The sequence below is a fragment of the Camellia sinensis genome, chromosome 7, assembly GCF_055761805.1.
Source record: "Camellia sinensis isolate YWXY chromosome 7, ASM5576180v1, whole genome shotgun sequence".
In the NCBI taxonomy this organism is placed as follows: domain Eukaryota; kingdom Viridiplantae; phylum Streptophyta; class Magnoliopsida; order Ericales; family Theaceae; genus Camellia; species Camellia sinensis.
In genome coordinates, this window is record NC_138967.1 from 22688479 (window position 1) to 22713125 (window position 24647).

At 34.4% G+C, this 24647-nt stretch overlaps 1 protein-coding gene across 1 annotated transcript; it reads left to right on the forward strand.

Annotated features, from left to right (window-relative positions):
* Nucleotides 1–1190: 1190 nt before the first annotated feature.
* Nucleotides 1191–17495, forward strand: LOC114306294 (pyruvate kinase isozyme A, chloroplastic). Its single transcript, XM_028251507.2, has 6 exons — nucleotides 1191–1924; nucleotides 6973–7063; nucleotides 7196–7389; nucleotides 10865–10986; nucleotides 11692–12170; nucleotides 16883–17495. Exons 1-6 carry the CDS (start codon nucleotides 1385–1387, stop codon nucleotides 17182–17184), a joined length of 1728 nt encoding a protein of 575 aa, XP_028107308.2. The 5' UTR covers nucleotides 1191–1384; the 3' UTR covers nucleotides 17185–17495.
* Nucleotides 17496–24647: the final 7152 nt, after the last annotated feature.

Sequence of the window (24647 nt, forward strand, 5' to 3'; positions counted from 1 at the left end):
TGGTGAGTGGTGGTGGTGGTGGTGGTGGTGGTGGTGGTGGTGGTAGTGGCGAGAGATGGGTGGTGGTGGCGAGGGGTGGGTGGTGGTGGGTGGTGGTGGCTGAGTGGTAGTAGCAGGTGGTGGTCGGGGGTGGGTGGTAAAAAAAAAAAAAACTCAAAACTCAAAACGGAAACACATTTTTTTAGTTTACATTTTTTGACCAAATTTATAAACTGAGACCACTGATTTATAAATTCAAAATTTACTAAACAAGTTTTTATTTGAGTTTTTTAAATTTTTGTAAACATAAATAGAAAACTGAAAACGTAAGTGTTACCAAACGGTAAAGTAATATTTTCATAAATCCATCTAGGGTTGGTTTGGGAAGTGGGTTGGCTTTTTGACACTTTTTTGGCTATTTTAGCTTGGGCTAAAAAACCTGGTTTGGAAATGACTTTTTGGCTTTTTGGGATTTTTTTGTGAGAGAAGAGTGTAATGATTATGGGTTGGATGTGATATTTTATTTTTTATGACTAAAATTGTCTATTTTGTCTTTTATAACTAAAATAGCCAAAAAAGTCCCTAACTCAACTTGCCAAACGGAGGCTAAGTTTTTTTTTGGTTGAATTTGTTTAGGCTGAGAGTAGTAGAAAGGGAAATAAATAAATAAATAAATAAATGATATTTTTTTTAAAAAGTTTATATAGCATCAAAATAATGGATATTATAAGGAATTTATTTATCTTCTACAATCCATATTGAACGTTGTAAAGAAGTTTTTAATGTCTTACCCAAAGACGAAAAAAAAAAACCACAAAATTTTAATTTGCCTATGTAATGGATTAGTTATAATTAAAATTTTAAATATGTATATCTTTTTTACAAAATTCTCATTCTAAACAAATGTTTGTAATATATTTTCTTTCCTTTTCTATTTTAACTTTCTACTACTTTTCTTTCTAGTAGATAGACTCCTTAGAAATACTTTACAAATTGATAACGAGGCTTAAAGGGATAGCCCTTTTACAAATTAATAATTAAAAATATATAAAAATAATTACTCTAAAATTGAAAAATATAAAAATAATTTCTCTACCAGTTTTTTAATAAATAAATTTCTTATTGTAATGATTAATTTCAAATAATAAACTAATTATAGTTTTTTAAAACAATACAAAATGTTTTTTTTTTAATTAAAAAATAATAATTAGCAATATCAAGCCTTTTTGGTCTCTCCATCCCTCTGTGTCTGGCGACAACCATCGAAGCTCCAACTCCCTCTCTCTCTCTCTCCCTCTCTATATATATATATATATATATACATACACACACAGACTTATATACACCCGATTACACGCTTCTCGATCGCGGGAAATCCCCAAAATCCACAAAATCTCCAACAACAATGTCGCAATCGCTCAATTTCTTCATTTCTTCATCCCCAAACTCCACCATTACAAATCAATCTTACTCAAAACCCTACGCACAAGCATTCAATCCCAAATTTCCCTTCAAATCCGCGCGTAAATCGATCACAGCCTCGTGTTCCGATCTCGATTCATCTCCTCCATCGCCAGTCCTCGTCTCCGACAACGGCAAGGGAGGAGGAGTAACAGAGCTCAATTCGAGCTCGATCGAAGTCGATACGGTGACGGAGACTGAGATGAAGGAGAATGGGTTTCGAAGCACCAGGCGGACGAAACTCGTGTGCACCATCGGCCCCGCCACGTGCGGGTTCCAGCAGCTGGAGGCTTTGGCTGTTGGGGGAATGAATGTGGCACGTATCAACATGTGTCACGGGACACGTGACTGGCACAAGAGGGTGATTGAGATGGTGAGGAGGTTGAATGAAGAGAAGGGATATGCTGTTGCAATCATGATGGACACTGAAGGGAGTGAGATTCACATGGGGGACCTTTGCGGGGCTCCATCTGCAAAAGCTGAGGTATATATTTTTCTTCAAATTTGATTTTTTGGGAAGCTTGATTGTAATTACTGGTGTGCTAAACGAAATGGGTTGATTTTATTTGCTTGTAAAGTAGCTCACTTTATCTGGGTTTTAAAATTTGAGCAAAATTATTCAAATTTGATTTATTAGGAAGCATGATTGTAATTACTGATGCTAAACGAAATGGGTTGGTTTTATTGGCATGTAAAGTAGCTCACTTTATCTGGGTTTTAAAATTTTAGCAAAATTATTCAAATTTGATTTGATTTATTGGGAAGCATGATTGTAATTACTGGTGCTAAACGAAATGGATCGATTTTATTAGCATGTAAATTAGCTCACTTAATCTGGGTTTTAAAATTTGATCAAAATTATTCGTTCTGTTCAGTTGAATGTTGGATTGAAATGAAATTAAGAGCACATGATAGGTTGATTTTATCTTTGTTTGTTTTAGGTTCTTAGTATTTATTTTGGCAAAAAAAAAAAAAACTTCCTGCTACTTTGTGATATTTTTTTGATGAATTTTGGTTTGTTCTGGTGGAAGATTCTGATAGAATATGAAGAATATGCCTTCTAATGGTCTTGCAGTGCTATCATAGTGGTGGTCATTATCTTGGTGCGTGTTGCACATTAGGAAGAGAAATCGTCAGTGGTTTACACGTATTCATCATGTTTCATTTGTTAGCTGTAGAAGGCTTTTTGTGGCAGTTTATGGTTATCTGAATTGCACCCTGATGGCAAATTTGTTAATTTTTCTTCTTCCCAGCTAGGTAACAAAAGATGGTAAATTTGATTATCATCTTTTCACGCATGATGTAGAGTGAATTTAGTATTATTGGATGGATTCTAAAGGTTTAGGTATGGCCATTTTTCCCCTCCCTGATGAAGAAGTGGGGCGGGAATGGGTTTTACTTCCCCTTCCCTGGCCCCGGCCGGTTTATATATTATTTACTAAATATATTTAAATGTATATAATATATATCAGCTAATTTCTTTCAATATGATAAAATTAAAAGCCCAAATATTACACTTAACATTAATTTTCACTACTTTATTTCTCATTTTACATATTTTGATTTTCATTCATTATTATCACTATCAGTAAAACACTATATTATCTGTAATGGAATAATGCATAAATTTAAAATGTTGAGTCAATTGTTGCTATCGTCACCAAGGCAACTCTATAATATGCTCGGAACATGAATATTGCATTTACATTTTCTTTCTACTATTAAACAAGGTTAATCTATGTACTAACAAGGTAAAATAGTAATTTGGGTAAATTACATTGACACCTCTTGAGATTTGTCTTTAATATAAATACGCCCCTTACATTTGGAAATTAATGGAAGAAATTATTTTTTTTAAATGTTTATTTTTTACCCTTGTTTGCATATATAAAATTGACAAATAATTTACCGTTTAAGAAAATTTTATATGCCTCAGTAATGATCTTTGGTTATGACATATTATGATGTTAGTTATAATTTTTTATTAAAACATTATTTTGGTTATTTTGGTTATGATTTAAAAAGTATTTGGTTATACCTTATGCAGTGTTTGGTTATAACTATTTTTTTTAATTATGACTGAAAATGATCTAATTACAATATTTGTGATAATTAACACCACAAAAGTTTGTGTACCATAGCATTACCTAAATGTTTAATACTGTAATAATATATGTAGTGAATGAATTTTTCTAATTCCATGTAAATTTTCTTTACTTATCTAATAATTTTTTAAAAAAATATATTTTGGTGTTAACATTAAATAATGAATTTTGTTGTAGAGTTTATGTGATCTCAATGGGGAGTGGGTGATGGTGGCAGTGAAGGTAGAGCAAGGTGGATGATCATGGGTTTGGAGGTAGAGGGTTGATGGTGGAGAGGTTGTGGTCAGTTTGGTTTTTGAGAGAGAGATTACAGAGAGAAGATAAAAAGAGAAGGATATGACAAATAAAGGTAAAAAGAGAAATTATTGGTTTGGTCTTATATTACTTTCTTATATGACAAATAGGTGGAGATTTTAATGGCCATGTGGGCATAGATAAACTAGGTTATGAAAGGGTACATGGTGGATACGGTTTTGGTGGCAGAAATGAGGCTGGAGAGAGAATCTTAGATTTTGCATTGGCTTCTGACCTGGTGGTGGCCAATACTATGTATAAGAAGAGGGAGGAGTATTTGATAACCTTTAAGAGTGGATTAGTTAAGAGCCAAATAGATTACTTCTTAGTGAGAAAAGTGGACTGTCTAAAATGCAATGATTGTAAAGTGATTCCTAGAGAGAGTCTGGTCTCTCAACATAGGATTTTGGTACTAGATTTATGTTTTAGAGGGCAATACCAAGCTAGGAAGGATGGTGGGCGTCGTAAGACGAGATGGTGGGACCTAAAAGGGGATAAATTAGAAATATTTAAGAATCGAATAGATAAGGAAGGTACTTGGGACTTAGAAGGTAATGCTAACACTATGTGGAATTCGATGGCCAATTATATGAGGAGAATCTAAAGGGAAGTGTTTGGAGAGTCGAAAGGAACGGGACCCAGCTCTAGGGAAACTTGGTGGCGGAGGGAAGAGGTTCAAGCAGTAGTTAAGGCAAAAAAAGAGTGCTTTAAAAAGTGGCTGAAGGAAAAAACTGAGGAAAACCTTAAGAGCTATAGATTGGCTAATAAGGAGGTCAAGAAAGTAGCGAGAGAGACTAAGTTGAAAGCTTATGATGACCTATATACTAGACTAGATAGTAAGGAGGGAGAGAAGAGGGTATACAAACTTGCTAAGATACGGGAGAGGAAAACGAGAGATTTTAATCAAGTAAAGTGCATCAAGAGTGAGGATTCTAAGGTATTGGTGAAGGATGATGAGATTAAGGAAAGATGGAAGAATTATTTTGAGAAACTGTTAAATGAGGAACATGGAAGTACGACAATAGGGGAAGAAATAGCTAGTAATACGATAAACCAAGACTATAGGTTCTATCGCAGGATTAGGAACTTTGAAGTGGAGATTGCACTTAAGAAGATGAAATCAAATAAGGCTTTAGGACCCGATGATATCCCTATTGAAGCTTGGAAGTGTTTGTGTAAAAAGGGAGTTGCTTGGTTGACTAGGTTGTTTAGCAAAATTTTATTGACTAGGAACATGCCAGATGAGTGGAGGAAGAGTATTTTAGTGCCAATCTATAAGAATAAAGGTGATGTCAAGAATTGTAACAACTATAGAGGAATCAAGCTAATGTGTCATATAATGAAAGTGTGGGAGAGGGTGATGGAACGCTGATTGCGAGACATAACAGAGGTGTCAGATAATCAATTTGGGTTTATGCCTGGTAGGTCAACAATGGAAGCGATCTATCTTTTGAGGAAAGTAATAGAAAAGTATAAAGAAAAGAAAAGAGACATTCATATGGTGTTTATCGACCTTGAGAAAGCATATGACAGAGTGCCCCGAGATATAATATGGTGCGTGTTAGAGAAGAAAGGGGTGACAAAAGGCTACATTGACGTGATTAGGGACATGTATGAAGGGGTGGTGACCACTATTAGATCGCCAGCTGGAGAGACAAATGAATTTCCTATCACTGTAGGGTTATATCAAGGATCTATCTTAAGTCCTTATCTTTTTGTTTTAGTTATGGACGAGGATGACGTGCCATGGTGTATGCTTTTTGCAGACGATATTGTGTTAGTGGATGAGACTAGAGAAGGAGTTAACACAAAGTTGGAGATCTGGAGAAAAGCTCTTGAATCTAAAGGATTCTGGATAAGCAGAACTAAGACAGAGTACATGGAGTGTAAATTTAGTAACAGTAACAATGAAAGTAGAGGAGAAGTGAAGATTGAGAACTAAGAACTGCCTAAGAGTGAACATTTTCGTTATTTAGGGTCGATTATCACAACAGCGGGAGAGATTGATGCAGACGTGGCCCATAGGATTAAGGCGGGATGGTGTAAGTGGAGAAGTGCATCTGGGGTATTGTGCGATAAACGAATACCCACTAGACTAAAAGGTAAGTTTTATAGAACGGCTATTAGACCAGCTATGTTGTATGGGACGGAGTGTTCGGCAACCAAGAAACAACATGTAGATAAGATGAGTGTGGCTGAGATGAGGATGTTAAGATGGATGTGTGGTAAGACTAGACAAGACAGGATTAGGAATAGTGTATTCGGGAATGGGTAGGAGTAGCACCGATAGAAGATAAGTTGAGAAAGAATCGTTTGAGATGGTTTGGTCATATTCAACGGAGACCAACAGAGGCAGTAGTGAAGAGATGCGATGCTGTAACGGTAGATGGAAGTGTTAGGGGACGGGGTAGGCCTAGATTAACGTTGACTAGCGTTATAAATAGATATATGAATTTACTTAATTTGACTAATGAAATGGCCTTTGATAGGGCCGCGTGGAGAAGAAGGATTCATGTAGCCGATCCCATTTGATGGGACTTAAGGCTGGGTTTGATTTGGTTTGGTTATACTAGTTTTTTCTGTTAGTTGACTTAACGGTTGACTAACGGAATGATTAAATTGTAAACAAAGTTTAAATCTTAGAGGGGATGTAATTTCCAGAATGTGAGGGGGGTACTTGTATTAAAGACAAACCTCAAGGGGTGTCAATGTAGTCTACCCTAGAAATTTTGTCATACTCTAGTTGATGCATACTCTGGATGATGATGGAACATACAGAACAGGCATTGTCTCACATTAATTTAAATGGTTATTAGGTCCTATTTTCGGCTTGCTTCTATTTCTTTCATCTTTTTCACTAAGCTGTCTCATAAGATCCTTCACTTAATAAGACAAAAGTTGGGTTTAATTATATTTCATTTAAGAAGGTTTATTAATATTTCAAAAAGCTATTTTCCTTGTTTCTTAATCTCATTGACAATGCCATTATTTCTAAAATGAACATAGCATTCCTTTTTGAACAGCTTGTAGAAAGTTATTGAATTCTTCAATGTGCCGCACAGCTTACTGTATTAGAGTAATTCTTAGTTCACAATAATGAAGCTTATTCCAACGATTTTCTCTTCTTATGCAGGATGGTGAGATATGGACTTTCAGTGTCCGTGCTCTTGATTCAACTCGCCCAGAACGGACTATTACTGTGAACTATGATGGCTTTGCCGAAGGTCATAATTTTGTCATAATCTGGTTGTGAAAAAACTAACTATAATGAAATGGTTTGTTCTTGTGCTTGTTTTTTTATATTTTGGTATAGAAGTTAAACTTCATTTGATTTTGACTGGACTTTCACAAGGCAGATGTACAAGTGGGTGATGAACTCCTAGTGGATGGTGGAATGGTGAGGTTTGAGGTGATTGAGAAGTTTGGCCCAGATGTCAACTGCAAGTGTACTGATCCTGGACTTTTGCTCCCTAGGGCTAATCTGACTTTTTGGCGGGATGGAAGCTTGGTGCGGGAACGTAATGCCATGCTCCCTACTATTTCTCCCAAGGTTGGTGTGCCTCTTTCTTTCTTTAAAACCAAGGTTTCAAAAAGTAGTTGCAGTCCCCGTGACGGTTGCGGTGGCGTGGTTGCGATTGCGGGGTGTAAAAGCCGTAGCGTAACGGTTGCGGTAACCGGAACCGTGAATTTTATTTTTTATTTTTCACACAATTTGAAAAAAACTTACCTAATACACATTTTTTTTTTCCGAGAATCACATTTATTGGGGTTTCAAATAGATTTTGATCAATTTTTGTTAGTTTTTAAGTATAATCCAATATATTTCATATTTTTTAAATCACTATAAAAAGAGTTTTTTACATTTTATTTCAATAGTTAATGAGTTTATATGTCATAAATCCATATTGTACCTTTTATTTTTATTTATTTTTTGAAGAATAATTGATTTTAAATGTCTACAAAATTATTTTTAACCAATACTTGAACTAACTAAATAAAAAATATTTATAATTATTAAATGAAATGATTATAAAAATAAAAATTGAGACATAAACAAAAATTATTTATGAGCTACTGAATATTGCAGAATGTGTATAATGTATATTTTGTAAGTTTTGTTTTTTTGAAAGGAAGCTGTTCAAAATATTGTAAATGTGTGTAACGGTGTGTGAAAGGTCGTTATGGTACCGCTACGGCTGTTACGTTACACCAAAACGATAGTTACACGTGTGAATTTCCGTCACACTGCAAAAGCGGGTGTAACAGGTAGTGCCTATTGCCGTAACCGTTCCGTAACACTGCTTTTTGAAACCTTGTTTCTATGATTGAACATTTGAGAATAATATATTTGTTACTCGTTACAAAATGATATTCTTGATATGAAAATACGGCACTATAACAAGTTAGAACATTTTTATGAAATCAAATCATGATATTGCTAGTTATATCTTATTTAAGTTATAATTTCCCTCTTTTTTTTTTTATTTATTGAAATGTTTGTATTGGCTAACATATAAATTAGCTGTTAAACTCAGATTAGCACATTGACATTGGATCTCTTTTCCTTCTTATCATTCTGTTACCATGAAAATGGGAATCACAATACCACTTTCTTCTTGTGGGAATAAGATTAGTACCTTCTGGGGGAATCTTGTCCTTGGAGGAGTGTGATACTGATTAACAGAATTGGGTAAATTGGCTATGGGATTCTGGTTCAAGCCCTGGAATTCAACTAATCAAATGCAACTGTAGTTTTTTCAATATTCACTCAATGATAATCTTTCTTATTATGTCACCATTTACATAGTGACTGGCTCTACAAAGACACCAATGCTTAGATGATAACTGGCTGAGAGTAAGTATATTGATCTTGTGATGAAGGTTTCTGTACTTGCTTTTTATGAAATTCAATTTGCTGCTTCAAACTTGGTATTAATATGTGTAGGGATTTTATTAAATTCCATATCTGGCAAAGGATTTCTTGAATTAACTGTAATGTGCTATACAAATGAGTGACTGTTAACTAATACTACAATGAGGTCTAGTAACTCTATATGTGAAATTTGAGATTTCAAGATCTTATATTTGTAGAGTTTTTGTTTGTGTATATTGTTCAATCATTAGTATCATTTTGATCACTTCAACTGAAGTTTGATCATGTGTAAGCTTGCAGGGAAAATGTAAAATGATTTGAGATTCTCCTCATCCCATATATCAACATTGTTAAACTAAGTTATTCAAACCATGTTCCAAGATGTTGCTTTGCCTTTAGAAGCTTATAATAACCAGTGAAGCACTGGTGCTTAAAGTTTCAAAGGTTTGGGCCATTTATGTCATTAATTTCTTATGGATGGAATTAAAGCTTTGCAATATAGTTCGATTATGAATGAAACAAAGGAGATATGTTTTTTGAATCCATAGGACTGTTAGAGGGAAGAATTGATAAACACGAAAATAATGATTAATTTTAAACTCGACAGTAGTTATAGTTGTACTTTTTCCAATAATTGTTTTTTTTTTCAGAGTTGATACAAGGGCCCTGTTTGGTTTGTGTTTTTTTTGGCTAAAAAAGCCAAAAAAGTCAAAGTGCCTGTTTGGCAGAAATTATTTACAGCTTATTTCAGCTTTCAGCTTAATTTAAGCTATTTTGATGTGTTTGGTTTAGCTTATAGCTTATAGCTTTGTGGAAGTCAGAAATCAGCTTATTCTTTGAGTGGGGCAGGAGATGCTTTAAGAATAAGCTGGAAATCAGCTTAAGCTGAAAGTTATAAGCTATAAGCTGTTTAGGCATAAGCTATAAGCACTTTCCCACAGCTCTACCAAACAGGGCTAAAATGCCGCATCATACACATCAATCAATCACCTTTTTCTTCACAACTATCTATTCAACTAAAACAATCATTCCGAACACACTAACTTTTTTCACCACATAAAAAAGCTAAAAATCCATTAAAAAAGCCAAGTTACCAAACGTGCACTAGTAATACTTTTATTTCATTATTATTTTATTGCTATTTGATTATTTCTAAGAAACAAAATTTTCTTGCACACACTGGAATTTAATTATTCTGAATGGTTCAGCTCAAGTTATGCTAGTATTATACTGTGATAATTTGTAATTCTATCTCCTGAAAACTCAACACTTTCTACGTAGAAAGCATGAATTTGTGGTTTGAGATGCGGCATCTTCTAATTCAAAGGATTACACAGTTTGGTCTCTGAAGTGCTCTGTCAATCCTGCATGACTTAACATGTTAAGATACTTTTGGAAGAAACTTTAGGAGAAAACAAGGAGCTATAAATCTCTGTCACTAACTCTGGCTATGTATAACTGTTTGGAAAACTTTGAGATTTTGACTATGACAATATTTTCTATTGAAGCTTTGTTCAGGCATCAGGTGGTGATTTTGTAAGAGTTGGTAATAGGTTGGAGTAGGACCAGTTGGTTAGGGTTGTCTAAATTGCCCAATAGTTAATCAACTTCTCATTCTGTCCCTGCAGTATGTTTGTGTAATATCAAAAATAATTTTTTGTTCATAAAATCTGTAATGCAGTTAAAAAATTTGGGTTGTGGGGGTCAGGAATTCAAACATATCTTGATTTAACTGGGTAGGCTGGTAGTGCGTGTCAAATGTCTTGGAACTTTTGTTTGCACTCCACAAAACTTCTCAATTCACACCATTTTTTTTGTTCTGATATCAACTACTGAACAATAGATTTTTGTTCAATAGTTGTTATTCAAGTGGAAAAAATAGTGTGAACTGAGAAAAAGGGAGGTATGTAAATAGAAGCTCTCAAATATCTTCTATTTAAAGTGTTTCAAGACCTGTTACTGAATAAGTGTCTGTAAAGACAAATAGACTTGTGTTATTTTGTGAGTTTGTGTATGTGTGATTGCATTTATGTTCATGAATCATGTGTAATATTGATGGCATTTGTGCTAGATTAATGCTTTGTGGTGTATGCATTTTCCTTGAATGTTAGAATTATGAATTTGCTCACTCTCAAGCATTTTGCATCTCCAGGATTGGTTAGACATTGATTTTGGGGTCGCTGAGGGCGTAGATTTTATTGCAATATCATTTGTCAAGTCAGCTGAAGTGATTAATCAGCTTAAAAGCTATATTAAGGCGCGGTCTCGTGATGGGTAAGAACATCCTACTTATATGTTTATGCACCATAAGCCATTATTATACTCATAGTGATTCCTTTCGTTCTTTTTTCCTCTTTTGTACTCTTTTTCTTGTTTCTAATCTGTTTGCCAGCTTGGCACATTTTTTGATACAATTTCTTCTTTGTTGCTGATAACAAAAAGGAAAAAAATAGTGGTTCTTTTTGTTCTCTTCGTTTTTCTTGTCCCTCCTTGTTTGGGTACAAAGAGGAAGCCCTTTACAAGAACATGAACATGCAATTTATTTCATGCATCCTCTCTATACTCAGATTAACTGAGCTACGGGGCTCTCAATTAAGACTGGACCATTTCAATTGCTTAGTTTTTTTTCCCAAAAAAGAGAGACCCATATGAATTGATGGTGTTTTTTTTTTTTTTTTTTTGCATTTTTTTACCAAACTAGATTTTAGTTATTTTAAATAATAAAAACATAATACAGGTTTTGAAAACTCACAAACAGGTTGTAATATGTTGGGTCATATAATAGTGAGAGATAACAAAGTTACTTATTATTGTCCCTTTGTTGCATACATTAACTCTTATAAGTGCCCTTTTTCCAAAACAGTAAAGAAGTCAAGATACATCTTCCTTTTGGAACTGCCATATATGTTCAAGTTCTAAATTAGTTTTCTTTTTCCTTTTTGTTTCCTTGGTAATGTGTATTTTATTATGATGATGCAGTGATGTTGCTGTTATTGCAAAGATAGAGAGTATTGACTCGTTGAAGAATTTAGAGGAGATCATTCGAGCATCAGATGGAGTTATGGTTGCAAGAGGGGATCTGGGTGCTCAGATTCCACTGGAACAAGTCCCATCAGCCCAGCAAAAGATTGTTCACCTGTGCAGGCAGTTACATAAGCCTGTTATTGTTGCCTCTCAACTGCTTGAATCTATGATTGAATACCCCACGCCCACCAGGGCTGAGGTGGCTGATGTTTCTGAAGCAGTTAGGCAACGAGCAGATGCTTTAATGCTCTCTGGTGAGTCAGCCATGGGCCAGTTCCCTGAGAAGGCACTGACAGTTTTGAGAAGTGTTAGTTTGAGAATTGAGAGATGGTGGAGAGAAGAGAAACGTCACGAAGCTATGGAACTAGAAGATATAACATCTTCTTTCGCAGACAGTATTTCAGAGGAGATCTGCAATTCTGCTGCCAACATGGGTAAGAAGTTTTTCCTTACTTTTCTGCTAATGATTTTTTAATACAAGACTTGCAAGTTATTGCTCTCTTTATGCTTTTAATTTATAAGATTAAGTAAAAGCATGGGCATGGTTACTTAATGGGGACCTCTTCTCGGTTTCTGAGAAGTTTTGCATATTTTGGGTGCTTATTGAACCTGCTAATTGTAGCCCTAAAGGAATGCAATGCATATCTGAATGTATTGCATCATTGCACCCTCTATTTGCTGTAGGTTCTATATAAAACATGACTCTTGTGTAAATAGACACTTCCAAGTCAAAGATGAGTGTGTGAAGCGAAGTCCCACATCGCCTGAGTAGTAAAGTAATATTAAGCATATAAGCGTGATGGCACCATTACCTTAATAGCTGGCTTTTGGGATGAGTTTTACCCAAGTCTGTATAACATGGTATCAGAGCCGGAGTACTCAGAGATGGGTAGGTGTGTGTCCCTAGCCTGCACGCAGCAGGTGCTGCCAAGTGAGCATCCTGGGCGTGCGGGAGGGTGTGAAGCTAAGTTCCACCTACCACCTACACCTACCATCACCTACCACCAATTTACCACCACCTACTCCTCACCTACCACCTACACCTACTACCCAAATCCTCTTCTATATAATAGGAATCCTTGTAATATCAATAATAAATCAATTCATCAATCAATAATACAATCATTTATCTTTATACATTAAATTTCTACATGGTATCAGAGCAAGGTTAAGCAGTTCGTATTTTTCTCTTCATCGGCGGGCGGCAACCTCGCCTTGGCCGCCCGCCGGACCTCAACCTAGTCCGCTAGAATTTTCTACACATACCTTAAAATTTCCATTTCCAGGAGCCCTTGCTTGGCTTCGCTTTGTCTCTTCTCATCAATGGGTTCATCAGAATCAACACTCTCAAGCTCACAGAGGGCGGACGATGAGATCAGCACCGTCTCTTCGCAATCAGAAGTCGTAGATCCCCTCCTAGAGAAGCTCAGATCCCTTAAAATCGCAACTCCAATATTGACAGCACCACTGGAAGAGGAGACTAGCGTGACAGACATTCTAGTGAGAAAACCCTCATCCTCTTCTGCTTCAGTAAATCCGATGGTGCTGCTGGAGCTCTTCTCAATGTACCGTGATTGGCAGGAGGCAAAAATCCAGACGATTAGTAAGAAACAGGAAGAGGTAGAAAACAAGATAGAAGTTGCAAATGCTTTGACAGGTTGATCTTGGGGAGCTGAAGGGAAGGTTGACTGAGGTGATTAGCAACTGTGATTCATTATGCAAGAGAATCAATGCAGAGGGACCTGAATCACTGAGATCATCTGTCAAGCCATTTTCAGTGACCTCAGCAGACCTAGAAACCAGTTGTCGCTCCCATGGAAAGAGCGTTAAATAGAAACCTGTCTACCATGGTTTATTTATTACAACACCAATCCTCACCCGGCACCCCCATTCCTTTTTATTATTAGAGACCTGACTTGCACCTCCTCGGCCAACCCATTTCCCTTTTCTTCTTATTATTATATACACCTTTTCTATTCTCCATTATGCTCCACTCACCACTATCATCACATTTTTCCACTTTTTCACACCCACTTTAATCATATCCCTCCTTTCCCTTACTTTCTTCCACCCACGATTTCACCATTTTCTTTTCTTTTAATATATATATATATATATATATTTTTTATTAAAAAAAAAAAAAAAAAAAAAAAAAAAAAAAAAAAAACATACACCCTTGTTTTTCTTATCCCCCATCCACAAATATTTTTCTCTATTTTCTTTATCCATTGTTTTATTTTATTTTATTTTTCTTATTACACAAAACAACATTCACAAAATCACACCAACAACATTCCACCACCTTGTCATTTTATTCATATCAGGGGCTCAACCCCGATCACACTTTTACACCAACACAAAAAAAAAAAAAAAAAAAAAAAAAAAAAAAAACAGCAACAAATCAACCACATTCACAGGCAGGATTTTCTTCTCTACTCTGCCGCCGGTCTTTTCTTCTTGCCTCCGTCCTGGGCGGCCCTTGCCGGTGTTGCCTCCGTATTTCCCACTCCACTGGGCATGATCACTACTCCCTGCTCCTCCACTGCAGCATATGGCGGACCTCCAAAACGGAACATCACGGTGGCCTTCCGCTTCAGCTCCTTGTTTTCTGTCTTTAGCACACTTATCTCTGCTCGCGCATCCTTATACATGCGTTGGAGCAGAGCCAGCTGGGAGTTTAACTGTTGCACCTCATTTGTCCTGCTCTGCAGCCGGTGCGACAAGTTTGTGACCGCAGTCATGGTTTCCACACATGACTTCAAAGTATACTGATTGGCCTCAATATCAGTTTGCACCGCCATTTTTTGCTCCACCGACCGCATCGAAAAGTTCAACGGAGCAAAACCAGAGGTGTTTGGTTGAGGTTCACTGACCACCGCACCAGTTATTTCTCTTGTGGACTCGTTCAGTTCTGGAAAGAGCGTGAGCAGACCACGGGAAGAGGAGGCCATGTTCTGGGTAGCTGGACGGGAAGAAGAGGCCATGTTGCTGAGTGTTTCAGAGACGGGTTGGTTACAGAGTATTACAGAGTTTCTCTCTCAGCAAAGGAAGAGTTGTTTTCAGAGGATTTTCAGAAGTTTTTTGTCTGCCTCAGCCTCAGCATCAACCTTGGTTAAATAGCGAGGCAGACGCGTATCGCGCGCCACTTGACGCCAGACGACAAACGGGCGCGCCAGTCAAGGCACTCACGTGCCTCGCCATCATGTCCGGCACATCTTTTTATGACTTGGGCTCGCCTTTTGATGGCACGTCTTTTTAAGGATTTGGCACGCCTTTTGATGGCACGCCTTTTGAAAGATTGGGTACACCTTTTGAGGGTGCGACTTTTTAAGGGTCCGACAAGACTCTGTAAACTGGCCCGACATTTGATTCCGGTTAGCTTTTCCAAGGGTCCGACAAGACTCTGTAAACTGTCCCGACATTGATTCCGGTTAGCTCCTTTATGGGTCCGACAAGACTCTGTAAACTGTCCCGACATTGATTCCGGTTAGTTTCTACAAGGGTCCAGCAAGACTCCATAAACTGTCACAACAACTGTCACAACATTGTCTGCTACAACGGTCCGACATGACCCCATAAACTGTCTTCTACATCGGTCTGACACCGCCATCCAGTGTCCTCTACACCGTTATGACACCACCATACAGTGTCCTCTACATGGTTCTGACACCCCCATACAGTGTCCTCTACAACGTTATGACACCACCATCCAGTGTCTTCACCAATGGTCTGACACGACCATACAGTGTCTCTTATCCTCTTTTATTTTTATGTATTTTCTTGTTTTGTTACTCTCTCCAAACTCAAGTTGGTTAGTTCCTATCCCCCTTGAGTTTGCGGGGGGCTGTTAAAATCCACCTACTCTCCACCTACTTCACCCACTTAAACCTACTCCACTAAACCTAACCCACTACACCACTACCACCTCACCTACTCCACTAAACCTAACCCACTACACCACTACCACCTCCACTTCACCTACTTCTTACCTACTACACACTCACCCTCTTCTATATATAGGAATCATGAATCATTGTAATAAAAATAAAAATATATCAATCAATCAATAATACAATCATTTATCTTTATACATTAAATTTCTACAAGTAATATTAAGCATATAAGTGTGAGGGTACCCTCACCTTAATAGTTAGCTTTTAGGGTGAGTTTTACCCAAGACCGTATAACAGAGTGGACTTCAGAATAAAGCACATTTCATTCTATCAAAGTAATAAAATATGTAATTCTGAATTTAAAACGCCATTCTAGTATGTTTGAAATGATTGCTTATAAGATTGTATGTGATTATTTTTTGGGGGTCAAGTTCCATTAGAGGGTGGTTTAATCATGATTTGATTTCTATTTCTTGATATTACTATAGGAATTATTCTGGTGTTTGAAGGCCCAAACAATATTTCCATGTGCTCTAAACATGTTTTACCTTTTAAAGGCAAATATTATCTACAATTATTTTTGGCTGTTCAAGTTCTCTTATTGTTATTGTCATCATGTTCTTTCTTTTCTTGATGAAAATTTTGGTGATCTATGTTACATGGACTCTCCTAAATTTGTAAAATACCTGCGTCGGACACTTGACACTTGGTGGGATATGTGTCCGATATGCCTAGTTGGACAAGCTCCCAATAAGAATGTACAAGTAGTCGAATTTACTATATAATTATGCTTAAGCATTCCATTTTATGCATAATGCATGGAAGGCTCTATTTTAGTTTGTACATATCACTTGACCCTTAAAATAAAGGTAGTATCAAAAAAATATGTAATCTAGTTGTGTCTTGGAGTCCTTAACATGAGAATTAGATGAATCTGACACTTAAACACAAACCCACACCTGACGCTTGTTCCCGAGTTCATGTAACGTTACTGGAAATTGCATGAGCCCTTTGTTTCAATTGTTGTCTCTCTCTCTCTCTCTCTCTCTCTCTCTCTCTCTCTGATGCACTAAAAAAAATGAGTTTTGTATTAGATTGATAGATGACCTCATTTTATGGTTGAATATGGCTTTGTGCTTGTACTACAGTTGTAAGTTTTGCAGTACTTTGCTACAGTTGGGATATCATTCCTTCGCTTTTCTTTTTCTTAATTGAAGACCGTTTTTATAACTAATATGGGTTTTGATTTTCAGCTAACAATTTGGAGGTGGACGCACTCTTTGTTTACACAAAGACAGGACATATGGCATCTCTCCTCTCACGTTGCCGACCTGATTGCCCAATTTTTGCATTTACAACCACCACATCTGTTCGGAGGCGTCTGAACCTGCAGTGGGGTCTTATACCCTTTCGCCTGAGCTTCTCTGATGATATGGAAAGCAACCTCAATAAAACCTTCTCTCTGCTCAAGGCCAGGGGAATGATCAAATCAGGTGACCTCGTCATTGCTGTCTCTGATATGTTGCAATCCATTCAAGTTATGAACGTCCCGTAACAACATAGATTATGTTCCGGTTCCAGTTCCCTGTTCCAAGCCTTGTTTGGCCCAGATAAAACTGTGTTTTTCTACTACTATTAGTTCAACTATTTATTAGTCCATGCTTAGAAGAGTGAAAAAGATAGTAATCTTGAATCATCCCTGTTGTTCTTGACTTCAATAGTTGGTTCTTGTTAGGGAAACAGTTGCAAAGTGTAGTCCTAGACATACAAACTGTGATTTTCTTGGTTTTGTTACCACTTTTCCAAATGTTGCTTATGTACTGTAGATATTTTAATTCGTTTTAGAAAGTCACTCTTATTTACAAAGATTGAACCTTGCATCATATGACTTTGAATTTATTATCAACATCACAGTAGCCATTTTTGTCCCATTTTGCATTTATCTCCTCAACCCTATTTTAGTGACTTCAGCTTCTGATAAATTTCATTAACTGACCCGTCAAAAGGAAATAAAAGTCTTCATATTTGACAAAAAGAAGCACCAGAATGTTTAGTTCGCTGATCAAACTGTGAATCCAATCTAGAAGACTAGGACACGGATGAGGAAGACATATTTGGCAAGTTTGGCATATATAGCATATTTATCAAGCTCAACAGACAAGGTCTTAACTATTTTACCGAGCAAGCTCATAAGAAATGCACTCCATCAAACTTGTCAACACAATCTATCTTTTAATACCTAAGTTCCCTTGTCACATATAGCTAGTGGCAGAAGACTGGCACTTGGATTAAAAATAAGAAAATATTTCTTCACATCATGGTAGTTGGTGCAAATGCAAAAATGATAAATCTTGATGTTAGAATTGCAACAGTCCGGATGAGTTGTGGGAATATTGATAGGAGCCATAACTTTTTTGTATAATCTGAATTTTTTTTGTAATGTATTAATTCATGATATATATATATATATATATATTTGGCATACTGGACTTACTACTGTGCATGGCCTTTATGTATCTTGCTCAGATTTTACATTTTCCCAAGGTTTTAGGATAAAGAAAAGAGAACAGACTATTGTTGGGGGGAAAATATATAGAAAGCAAGTTTGTAGCGAAAATTTGGCTAGAAGTGTAACAAGTTTGATGTAGTTATTAATATAGATTATTGTTTACATTAGTCAGCTTGTCAAAACTCAATATTTAAGTGACCAAAGTACACATATCTTGACCCTTTCAACTGAATGGGGGTTACATATTGGGAGTGTGGAGATGTGTACTTTTTTGGTTGAACTGTGGAGACATGTACTTGTGGATCTGGACTCTTTCAATAGAACATGTGTGTGTGAGGTATTATATGAAGTATGATAAAATATGATTCTGGAAAAACTGAGATGGACTTTGAGATTTTTAAAAGCCTGACCAGACTTGGAAAGGGTGGTCTAGTTTACAACTTGGGAGGTTGAATGAAACAGAATTCATGGTATAGGACATTTTGTAACCTAGGCTATTTTCTGAAAAGGCCTGTTTGGTGCAGATTATGCAGATTTTTATTTTATTTTTTTCAACTTATTTAAATTATTTTTACATAATAATTTGTGAGCAGAAGTTATATAAATAGACTTGACTCCCAAAATAATAATACTAATTATAAGGAACTCTATAAGTTACACTAAATAGCACCGACAGCACACAGAGAGAAATATGACATTTTCATTGGAACTTAGTCCATTGAACTCTGATGTGTCTAACTCTTGTGCAACTTCAAAAATTAAAAGTCTACTGTGAAAATGTAAATGTAGATTATATGATTATTTTCTCATCCTTGAATTAAAAATACAAAATATAAAGGTTTTCAAAGCTTGGACAGTTGCAAACTTTACCTGAAAAATAATAATAATAATAATAAATAAAGGCAGCTCATCTTGACTTGGGAAATAGATGGATCCAGAAACCAAACTGGGATATATATATATATATATATATATGGGAAAATTACCCATAGGTCCCATGAGAAACATGTGATCTTCATTTAATCCCATAACTTTTTCACTACACCTAAAAGTCCTTTCCTCTCTCTCTCTGCTTTTTGCTTCCCTTCCTCTCTCGTTTTTTTTTCTATATTTTTCTGTCACCGTGTTTGTCATGGAAGAGGACCACCGGTGATCATATCTTTCTCCATTGATCGGGGTTCATTGATAACCACCAAGCATTGAAATCAACTCCGACAAAGAAGATGATATATTTTTCGACGAAGAAGATGAATGGATCTACTCAGATCTACATTAGATCTGAGTAGATCTACACAGATTTGGTTAGACATCCGTCTTTCCCCTTCGATCTCTTTTTTTTTTTTCCTCTCTCTGCTATACACTTCTGTTTTTCTGTTCTAATGGAGAAAATTTTCGAATTCTGAACAAGCAGTTTTCGAGTTTTAGTTACAGGCGATGAAAACTGTAAAATTTTGCAGTTTCAAATTTTTTTTTTGGTGCTGGAATGAATCATGGTTTAAAACTGTAAAATTTTGTAGTTTTATAACATTCTTTAGAACTGTAAAATTTTACAGTTTCATAACATGTTTTTTAATTTTTTTTTTCCGGCAATATTCTAGACATTCCGGTGAGTCTCCGGCGACCGTTAAACGGAAGTCCGACGGTAGTAAGATGTGAACAGTGTCTATAAATTAAAAAAAAAAAAAAGAATTTTTTGGTAACAATTAAAAATGTGTTGGACTAATTGGTGCAAGTATTTTGTTTTGGGATTAGTTGGGTTTTGAACTTGTTACATGGGACTTATCAGTAAGTTCCCCTATATATATATATATATATATATGACTCATGACCATACATTTTCTCCAAAATAAATAAAATCACAATAAAGGAACAAATAATTATAGGATTATCCGGAGGAGTGAAAAATGAACAAAAATAAAAATTAAATTATTTTTTTACACATTTATATATATTAGTGACACATTTTAATACACTTTAACACATCTACCAAAATTAATGATAACATTATGGATAATAATTAACATTTTTTCTTATATAATTTAGTGGGAACTTTCATGAATTTATGTTTGCCAACACAATATGTGAGGAAGTCTTTGAGGGTGACTTGTGACTTAAAACCACTAAAACACTTAAAAATTTCTTTTATCATCACTTCATATTAGACACCACACTCCCCATGAGTTTCAATCTATTGTGACAATATGGCTTTAGACATTTCAAATCAAAAAACTACTGCCAGATCGTCGACACGTGTACCAGGCTTGGAGTGGCCTCTTTCATTTTCCAAATGGATTAATCTTTTACTTTTTACTTATTGTTGGATTTTAATTATCTAGTTTAATATAATATTTTTTATATTTGTAATTATTTTCTTATTGATTAACGAATAAAATATATATATATATATATGGAAAAAGATTTTTTTGAATATGATCAAATAGAATTTCCAAAATGCAACCTTTTTCAAAACACAACTTCAAAAAGTAATTAGTAAATAAATTTATATCTATTCTATTATACAAAATGAACAGCTCATTTAGTGTGAATACTATCACATTCCTTTTTTTCAAGAATGATTTTTACATTCGGTAAATGCTACATTTATTCACTATCAAATAATTTTTCTCATTCATCAAACTGTCCTCAATCATTAAACCACCCAAAATTTAACTATAAAATTGCAATTGCATCGGTTTTACATTCATCGTTAGTATAGGGTCATGTGTACACACCTAAAAAAGGGTGTGTATCATAAAATTTTTCGCTAGTATAATATATACTAGCGGCCAAAGCACACGCGATGCATGTGCAAATTAAAAAAGAAAATTATATTAAGTAATTTATATTTTTTTTATAATAATATGCATATGTATTATGAATCTCATGTAATGCAAGTTAAATATTTTTAACTATGTGCAATATAATATTTACTTTTAATATAATTCATAAATAAATATGTACAACATAATATATACCAAAAAAAAAATTAAATATACAATATTTCCTAATTTTCACCCAAAAAAAAAAAAACTATACATTATGAATTCATAAAACATATCAATTTGGCATTGACATGAGACTGAAAATTACAAATCCTGCAAACAATATATAAGATACATTAAAAAAATTAGTATTATTTTCATTTGTTATATAAAAATTAAAATAAAATTTTATGTTAAATTCAAAAATAAATATACTTTAATTAATTGATTACAAGCATAACTTTGCTTTTGTAATTGGCTAATAACGTTATGTGTGAAGATACATCGTATAAATATTTTTGAAATTTTTAAAAACAAAATTAAAAAGTTATAAACTTACATTTGGACATGGATTGACATAGTCCCAATCAAATGTCCTCTCAACAATCCATTCAAAGTGTCTTTGTTTTGAGAGATTATTGCATGGGATTGGACTATTAGTCCATTCAGATTAATAATCAATTGTTTGGTTTAATTTTTTTGCTCCGGGTTAATAATCCCTCCGGACTATTAGTCCCTCATATGAGGGATTATTGTATCCTAGGGAGAGGGGTGGAATTATTTCTATAGAATTGGTATTCCATGAGATTAATGTGTGAAATGTCCATTTTACTCTCATGCTAATAAACAATTGAAAAAGGGTAAAATAGTCTTTTCAACATTTATAAATTATTTTTTTAGTGTTGTTAATTTAAAATTATATATTAAATAAAAAATATAAATTATAAATTAAATTTAATTAAAACTAATAAATTGAAAATTATGGCCTTATAATTTTTTTAGTGTTGTTAAAAAATTAAATTTATATGTTAAATAAAATTATTTTTTTAGTGTTGCTAATTTAAAATTATGTATTAAATAAAAAATATAAATTATAAATTATAGATTAAATTTAATTAAAAATTATGGCCTTATAAATTTTAAAAAAAAAATTTGTGTCGTGAAAAAATTAAATTTATATATTAAATAAAATTATTTTTTGAGTGTTGTTAATTTAAAATTATATATTAAATAAAAAACATAAATTATAAATTTAATTTAATTGAAAATAATAAATTAAAAATTATGGCATTATAAATTAAAAAAATTTAGTGTTGTTAAATTATAAATTATAGATTACAAATTTAAAATTATATATTAAATAAAAATTATAAATTATAAGGATAAAATAGTCTTTTGAACGTTTATCTTTATCAAGTCCGTTTAACTAAACATTTGATTCACTGAAAATAGTTCAACCTAAACATCTAGCAGTTATAGTAAACAAAATCATACAAAAAGAAAAGGAAGGATGTGAAATAACTAGGGGTGCAACTCGGGCGGGCTCAACCCGAGCAACCCGAGCCCAGCCCGAGTTTTTTTAGGGCTTGGGCAACTATATCTTGTAATCTGGACGGGCTTGGGCAGATTTTTGATGCCCGAATTGCAATTCGGGCCGGGCTTGCGCAGAACCAATAGCCAACCCGAGCAACCCGAACCCGAATTCAATTTAATATATTATATAATATATAATATATAATATATATATATAATTTAATAAATTATGTAATATATATAAATTAAGTAAAAGAGTTAGTCTTAATTTTTATTTATTTATTTTTTTTTTGGTTAGTCTTCTATTAAGTAAAAGAGTTAGTCTTAATTTTTATTTATTTATTTATTTTTTGGTTAGTCTTCTATTAAGTAAAAGAGTTAGTCTTAATTTTTATTTTTTATTTTTTTTTAGTTAGTTTTCTACCATTAGATTAGCATCTTTTATGTCTACCCTTAGATCTACCTACAGGTTTCTGAACTCGGGCAATTCGGGCAATTCGGGCAACCCGAGTTCAAAATACAAAGCTTGGGCCGGGCTTGGACAACAATGTTCGGGTTCATGGTCGGGCTTGGGCAGTGCCAAATACAATTCGGGTCGGGTTTGGGCAGACCCCCAACCCGATCGAACCCACCCGAGTTGCACCCCTAGAAATAACCCTAACAGATGCATCAAATTGACGTTGATATTATCCCTCTAAGGTCAGAACTTCTTGTTTTGGATGGCGAGATGGATTAGATATGTCTATGATGAAAACTCCCTATCAAGATCAATCCAGAAAGCCCGCAAATGGCCCACCAGTCCATCAGTGTGGACTTCTTCAACCCAAGCATTGAATTACATCATAAAAGCAGCTGTTGTGCATTAACAGTGACCTACACAACAACCCCAACATCATTTCATTGATAAGAAAACAAAACAACATAGAGAACATTGCCATAAAATAATTTCCTGTTTAGCTTTGCCTTTTTTTTTTCTTTTTTTTTTTTTTTTTTTGGTGAAACAAGAATCCAACCCACAATGATAATTCCCATAAAGGAGAAGAAGAAAAAAAAAAATTTTAAAAGGAGTTTTGGTGTGGAGAGAGGGGACAAAACCATCATCTCACAAACAGTCATTTTTGCTTCGGAAAATGATATATGTCACTAGATGAATATTATCCATTTTTTTTCACCTTTATAGGATTTACTATATTCAAAACATATCTCGTTATTTTTACTATTTTTTAGATATATTGGTCCAGCATTTATGTAAGATGTAAAAAAAATAAAATTAATGACATGCATCTTGTGAGCTATAACAGTCTTATTTTTATTTCCTTTTAAACACACTCAAAAAGAAAAAGAGTTGTCATTTGTGCTAGTAAGGTAGTGTTTGAATCAAGATTTGAGGAAATTAATGAAAGAAAAGAAAAAGTAAAAAATAAAAATAAAAATAAAAATTAGTTACTTTTTTTATTTTTTATTTTTTATACACGAAGTCCTCCTTAAACCCTTAATTCGAACCGAGCTCAATTGTTCAAGTTGTTTATCATATTCTCATAAAATCTATTTTGAAGAATGTGGACTCAAATATCTTATTGATTTTTCCTCTCAAATTTTAATGAAGTTTACAAAATATAAGATTCTTTTCATAGTTTAACTCTTTAAAATGGTTACCTTTTGGCACACAACTTCTGTGTCTTAAATTTGAACCGTTCATTTTTTAAAATCAATCAAATAAATTATTCGCATGAAAAAATTAGGTTAATTAGATATCGATAATCTCATAATTGAATCATATTTATCTTGAAAAAAAATATTTGTCTAATATGATTTGGAAAATAAACTGTCTATTTTTTAAAGACCAATATGATCTGATCATGTGATTGTCAATACTCAATGATATGATTTTTTACATGCATGAGCTAGTCCATGAACCTTACAAAATGGGAATGAGCTCCCACCATATCTTCATCTCTTCATACTAATCTATACTTATTTTGTGGGTCAAATTCGGATTTACATTGATGATCCAAACTATCTACTTAATAGGTCATACAATAAAGCTTATTCCTACAACAATAAACGGCTCAAATTATAGAAATAGACATGTCGTAGGCCTCATATTAGGAGAAAAAAAAGGGAACAACAGTGACTCCATTCCCAAACAAAGGCAGTTAATCTTTGACAAGGACATGGATTGGCCTCCAGTAGGGCAAAAGGGTAATAGCCACA